This window comes from Fukomys damarensis, unplaced genomic scaffold (genome assembly GCF_012274545.1).
Source record: "Fukomys damarensis isolate Sample0158 unplaced genomic scaffold, DMR_v1.0_HiC HiC_scaffold_37, whole genome shotgun sequence".
Lineage (NCBI taxonomy): Eukaryota > Metazoa > Chordata > Mammalia > Rodentia > Bathyergidae > Fukomys > Fukomys damarensis.
This window is the reverse complement of record NW_022900949.1, coordinates 29,398,038-29,404,925: the sequence shown is the minus strand read 5'-3', so window position 1 is coordinate 29,404,925 and position 6,888 is coordinate 29,398,038. Positions and strand designations below refer to the sequence as shown.

Sequence of the window (6,888 nt, the reverse complement as noted above, 5' to 3'; positions counted from 1 at the left end):
TATATGTATATATATCCCTATTAGTGTTGTTCTGTACCTGATAAAGAAGGCATAGAGATTTTTCACTAGGCATGGCAGTGCACACCTGTAATCCCAGCACTCAGAATGCTGAGGCAGGAGGATCACTATGAGTTTGAGGCCTGCCAGAAACTCATACCGAGACCCTGTGTCAAAAAACATGGATTTTGGGCCGGGGATTTAGCTCAGTGGTTCGGTGGCCTGCCTTGCAAGCACAAGGACCTGAGTTCAATCCCCAGTACCAAAAAAAAAAAAAAACATGGATCTTTTTGGGGGGTGGGTACTGGGGATCGAACTCAGGACCTTGCACTTGCGAGACAGGGGGCAGCACCACTGAGCTAAATCCCTGGCCCAAAAACATGGGTTTTTACTTTTTTTCCCCATTAAGCTTATTGGTACATTTAAAGCAAACAATCCAGTTACATTTATCATTGGAATCTTGTACCAAATGTCTTGGTTCTTATTTTTTCCCCATACCCCTGTCCTCTCTTCACCCTTCAAACCCTGGATTTTTAAATACCATTCTTTTGTACCTGAGGAATTTGCATAACCCCTTTGTTGCATAAACATAAGCACATCTTCTGTTGGGAAGATTAGTACCTTACATTTGTTGGCTACAAAGTATGTCATATACGTTACATCACTTGACCCTCCCACCCTCCCAGAAAGACAGGCAAGAAGTGTTACTGTTCCCGTTGTAAAGCTGGAGACGCTGAGGTTTGGGAACGGAAGGGGCCTCATTGAGGGCTACAGGATTAGGTCATAGATCCCTGGACTTCAGGCCCTGGATTCTAGGTCCCTGGGATTTTTCTATCGTGAACCTTCCATCTCCACACCCCACACTCCAGCTTGTCGAGCAGAAGCAGGAAGTACTGTTTCAGCCTCTTTCAGGGCATCAGAGTTGATCTGAAAGACCCTAAAAGAAGAACCTGTCAAGGCCACCCGCCCTGTAGGTCACAGCTGTCACTACAAAATGGCAGGTAGACATTTAGCAGCTCTACTCTCCTGCACCAGGCCAGTGATGCTTTGGTTTTACTGGTGTGATTCTCTCGTGGGTCAGGGTTGGGGCCCAGGCCCAGGGACTTTTAAAACTTCCCTGACGATCTTCAAGTATCGCTGGGACTGGGGACCATTGCCCCAAGCCCAGTCACCGTAGAGGTTTTCGGTTTAGCTTCCACAGCAATACAGGTATGTTTAAATTTGTTTTGGTCGCTAACATTTAAAAGCATGAATTTTCATGCACACAGAAAAACTGCATTTCTGGATTCCCCGTATTACTGAAAAATGGCTATGGTGCCTGCACTCCTGCATGCCGACCAGCAGCTGGCACTGAGCAGTGGCTGTCCTGGGACACAGGGCAGGAGTCCTCCAGTGCCCACAGGCCACAGGGATCCTCTGGTCTCACACCCGGATGTATTTATTGTAATTATCTATCTAAGCGCCAGGGCCAGCCTGAGCCGTATGTTGGAAATGGAGGCAGGAAACTAAAGCTTGCAGGTGTGGCATATTGAAACAATACCTGGGCGTGTGGCAGCTGCAGATCTCCTTGGTTGTTAACTGGGCTAAGCAGACTTCTCTTTCTTTTCCAGCCGGAGAACATATTGTGTGTCAGTCAGACGGGACACCAAATTAAAATCATTGACTTCGGGCTGGCCAGAAGGTATGAGAATTTTATTTTGATCCACTGACAAAGGTCCTTGGGACTCTTTTATAGCTCTCTCAGGCATGGTTACAAAACTTGAGTTTGGGACAGACAAGTTTGGGACGGAGGCAAGAAAGCTCTCTCACTCAGAGGCTGCTGGCCTTCGTGTTGCAGGCGCCCCGTGTTACTACTGCAGCCCTAACAGGCTGTGGGATGAACTGCGCTTTGAGGCACCCATCTGAGACTAGAGGGCCATAGTTGAAGGACGATGCTGAATTGGGGCCGGCAACTCAATTCCATGGATCCCTAGCCCGCCTGGGCCCAGCTCCTGGGTTATGTGATACACCTGTCACCATCCTTGCCCTCCAGGAATAACGAGTTTAAATATGAAAACATGTGTTTGACAGTGTGGCGGGGTCCTGGAGCCGCTCGAGCTTGGGTTATTGGTAAACGGTGGCACATGGTGACTGCTGAGGGCTAAATGAGATCACGTATGGGCATTGCCAAGCCATCCTGTGGATGTGGTTTGGTTCTTAAATCTCAGTGCATTAAGGTGAACTTTGCCGATAATTTTTAAAAACACCTGAGAGTGCCCTAGAACGCTTGAAGCCCGTGGACTGTACTTTGCAGGCCTGCGTGGTCATCGGCGTGGTGAACATCTCGGGCTCTGCTCCTGATAGTTGTGTTGGATTCTTAGCAGGGGCCGTTGCAGACCCTTGGCATTCAGGAGGACTCTCGGCCCCCACACCCTCAGGCATTCTTAAATATGTGTAACAGTAGTTGTATGCTCATCCTGCAGGCTTCCTCCAGAATTATTTCCTCCAAGAACGACTTTTCTCTCGGAATCATGTATTTTTCTGGGTGGGTCTTAGCACTGTAGCTGCTGAATTCTCAGTTCTTTCACAAGTTTTTCTGTCATCCTTTTGTTTGTTTGTTTCTGGTTTTTTTTTTTTTTTTTTTTTTTTTTTTTTTTTTTTTGATGCATAGGATCTTTCTGTGTAGCCCGGGATGACCTAAAACTCAGGACCTAAAACATCCTTCCCCAGCCTCCCAAGTGCCGAGGTTATAGGCGTGTGCCGCTATGCTTGGCTTCTGTTGCGAGCCGGATTGCCTTGGGCAACTCGGTCTGCGACTACAGGGGCCTGAACTGGCGACGCGTGAGCAAAGAGGCACACACTTGATACACAAGGAATTTACTTTAGTTCCTCATCTCCGGATCTCTACCCCGCTCTCTCTCTCCGCGCCTAGAAGGGGTGGCAACATATATACCATAATGCAACCAATCAGCATACGGAGAACAGATTATTACCTTATAAGGATACATCAAACACCCACGGGAACATATCATGTGATCTACAGGAAAACTAAACCTAATACAAAATGGCTTCATAGGCTACGTCATAAAATGGCGGAGGGGCGGATCTATGGTTCTCCACAGCTTCTCTGTCATCTCGATGACCTTTGGCCACAAAAACAGTTGTCCTAGTTACTTTACGAGCCTTCAGGTATCCTCCGCTCCATCTCTGGATAGAAGGAAGCAGGGCCTGGACCCAGTGGAGGCGGAGATGCTCATCGAGCTCTCGAGGTCAGTGTCCTGTTGAAGCGGCAACTGTTACCTATTCCCAGGGATGAGGCGTTTTCACCGCTCCGTGTGCTGTTGGGTAGCAGCAGAAGAAAGTTCTGTCATCCCACTGTACCTTCAGGATCTCTCATTCCTTTTCTTTTTTCTTCTTTTTTCCCCATTACGTTTATTGGTGCATTTAAAGCAAACAATCCAGTTACATTTATCACTGGGATCTGGTACCTTTACATGATGTCTTGGTTCTCGTTTTTTCCCCACACTCCTGCCCTCCCTTCACCCCCTTCACCCCTCCCTATTTACAAAGACTTTGTTTCCATTTATTCCTTTTCTCATATTTTTTCTTTTCCCTTCTTTCCTTTCCCCTCCACTTTCCACTTCCCCTTTAACTACTTTCTACCTATTTCACACTCTCAATTATACCATTTGAACCTTATTTACATTTGTAGTTTTTCACACCAGAAAAACTATTCGGTATTTACTCATGTGTCCTATTTATTTCACCTAAGAGTATAGCCTCAATGTGCATCCATTTAGCTATAAATGTTTCTAGTTTCTCATTCTTTATGGCTGAGTAGTACTCCATGTTATAGAAAAACCACATCTTTATCCAGCCTCCAATTGATGGGCAATTGGGCTGTTTCCAAGTTTTAGCTATTACAAACTGTGCTGCTATAAACGTGGGTACATGTATATCACTGTGGTGTGATTCTTTTAATTCTTTTGGAAAGATACCCAGCAGAGGGATAGCTAGGTCAAATGGGACCTCTAATCCTAGTTCTTTGAGGTATCTCCATATTGATTTCCACAGTGGTTGCACCAGTCTGCACTCCCACCAATAGAGAAGGGTTCCTTTCTCCCCACAGCCCCGCCAGCATTTGTTATTGGCTGATTTCTTCATAGCAGCCATTCTTTCTGGGGTGAGGTGAAAATTTCAGTGTTGTTTTCACATATCTCTCAAATGGCCAGTGATGTTGAACATTTTTTCATATATTTATTTGCTGCTTTTACTTGTTTGTCTGAGAAGTGTCTGTTCATCTCAGATGCCCATTTTTGGATCGGGTCTTTGTGTTTGGGGTTTTTGTTTTTGTTTTGTATTTTGGGGAATTTTTTTGAGTTCTTCATATATTCTAAATAGTAGTCCTTTGAGGAGTAGCTGGTAAAATTGTTTTCCCACATTGTAGGTTGTCTCTTAGCTCTGTTGGTGATTTATCTTGCACTGCAAAAACTTTTTAGTACAATGAGATCCCAGTTGTTGATTCTTTGTGCAAGTTCTTGTGCTGAGGATTTGTTCATAAAGTCTTCTCCTATGCCAGGGTCTTGGAGAGACTTACTTTCCAGTAAGTTTAGTATTTCTGTTTTGACATTTAAATATTCAATCCACTTGGATTTTAGTTTAGGACATGGTGAAAGATAGGAATCTAGTTTTAATCTTTAGCAAGTTGAAAACCAGTTTTTCCAATGCCATTTATTACAGAGGCTATCTTTTCCTCCGGTGAGGATGGTTGGCTCCTTTGTCAAAGGTGAGGTAGCTGAGTATGTCTGGTGTTGTTTCTTTATCTTCTAATCTATTTCATTGATCCTTGGGTCTGTTTCTTTGCCAGTACCATGCTGTTTTATCACAGTGGCTTTGTAGTATAGTTTCAAGTTGGGAATTTTGAAACCCCTGCCATGTCTCTGTTGCCTGGAATGGTTTTTGCTATTCTAGGTCTCTTCTGGTTCCAAATGAATTTTTGGATTGTTTTCTCAAGTTCTGTGAATTATACTTTTGGGATTTCAATCGATATTGCATTGAATCTGTACAGCAGTTTTAGAAGTATGGTCATTTTCACTATGCTGATTCTTCCTACCCAGGAGCAGGGGATGTCTTTCCATCTTCTTATATCCTCTTTTCTATTGCGATGGCAGAGGGGCAAGAGGACAAACCCTTGTGGCCTAGCTTGGAATTGGCTCATTGTCACCTTTACCCAGTTTCCACTGAGCAAAGTAACTCATATGCCTAACGCAGCATCAGTGGGGTAGGACAGTGTACTCCACTGTAGTGGAAGGAGCTACACAGCCACAAGACACAGGATGTATGGATGTAGGCGCACTAAGGCTTTGGGACCAAGAGCTCAACCTTGGAAGGTGGCTTGCAGGGTTTGGGAGCGTAGGGACGGCTGTTCCCCTTGGTTTGGCTCCTGAGTCTTAAATCGGGGTCCATTGCCAGTGCAGAGGAGGAGCAGGCTGCCAGATGAGGCTTCTGCTGTCTTTCAGTTCCTTGACTTCCCACCAGTCACTTGTTGCTCTTTCCCTGGATGGATGTAGGCTTTGCAGACCCTAGGTCTGTATTTGCCTGGCTCCCGACAGATTTGGAAGAGAGGAGGACACTCTTTGAAAACTGGTTTGAAGGAAGCAGGGCACATCGGCAGAAAAACATTTGATTGACTTTTTGTTTGTTTGTTTGTTTTTTGGTACCGGGGATCGAACTCAGGTCTTTGAGTTTGCAAGGCAGGTGGCGGAACCACTGAGCTAAATCTCCAGCCCAACGTTTGATTGACTTTATTATTTTTATTCTCAACTGCCTCATTCCAAAGATGGGGACAACAATCTTAGCTATTTCAAAGGGCTGTTTTGAGGATGAAAAGAGATAATTTGGCTCATATAACTTTTAGCATGGTACTGGGAAGATAGGAAGTGCCCACTAAATTTGAACTAGAGATTTTCTTCTTTAACAGTGATTCTGAAAAGTTCTGTTTGCCACTACTTTCTCTCTCAGCCATCACCTCTCTCCCTAGCCATGTTTACACTTCATGTCCATAACCTTTTCTGATTTTTTTTTTTTGAGACAGGGTCTTGCCATGTAGCTCAGGCTGGCCTTGAACTCATGGTGATCCTCCTGCCTCAGCCTCCTGAGGGCTGCGATTATAGGCATGTGCCATCATACCCAGCTCTGATTCTTTCTTTTTTGAATTGTGATTTTTAAAATACCACACAATTTAAAATTTACCACCCAGTGTCCATCAATGGATGAATGGATAAAGGAAATATAGTATATATACACAATAAAGTACTGTTCAGCCTTTAAAAAGGAAATTCTGTCATTTGAGACAGCATGTATGAACATAGGAGACATTATGTTAAACAAAAATACTGGGCACCAGGATGCAACCACTGTGGAAATCAATATGGAGATACCTCAAAAAACTAGTATTAGAGGTCCCATTTGACCCAGCTAATCCTCTTCTGGGTATCTTTCCAAAAGAATTAAAAGAATCATACCACAGTGATAAATGCACACCCATGTTTACAGTGGCACAGTCTGTAATAGCTAAAACTTGGAAACAGGCCAAGAACCCATCAACTGGAGACTGGATAAAGAAGATGTGGTTTTTCTATAAAAGGGAGTACTACTTAGCCATAAAGAATGAGAAACTAGTCATTCACAGGAAAATGGGTGCATATTGAAGCCATACTCTTTTTTGGGTGTGGAGTACTGGGGATTGAACTTGGGTCCTTGCACTTGTGAGGCAGGTGGTGGAACCACTAAGCAGTCTTAAGTGAAATAAATAGGACACCATGTGTAAATACCAAATAGTTTCTCTGGTGTGAAAAAGTGAGAGTGTAAATAAGGTTCAAATTATATAACTGATAATGTGAAATAGGAAGA

General features: G+C 44.1%; 1 protein-coding gene across 5 annotated transcripts in view; it reads left to right on the top strand.

The window, feature by feature from the left end:
• Mylk3 (myosin light chain kinase 3) overlaps nt 1-6,888 on the top strand; it is a 52,313-nt gene that overhangs the window by 36,615 nt on the left and 8,810 nt on the right. For all 5 annotated transcript variants that reach the window (XM_019206512.2, XM_019206511.2, XM_019206514.2 and 2 more), the window contains exon 9: nt 1,608-1,678. In XM_019206512.2, coding sequence (XP_019062057.1) covers nt 1,608-1,678 — 71 coding nt within the window. The remainder of the gene's footprint in view (nt 1-1,607; nt 1,679-6,888) is intronic.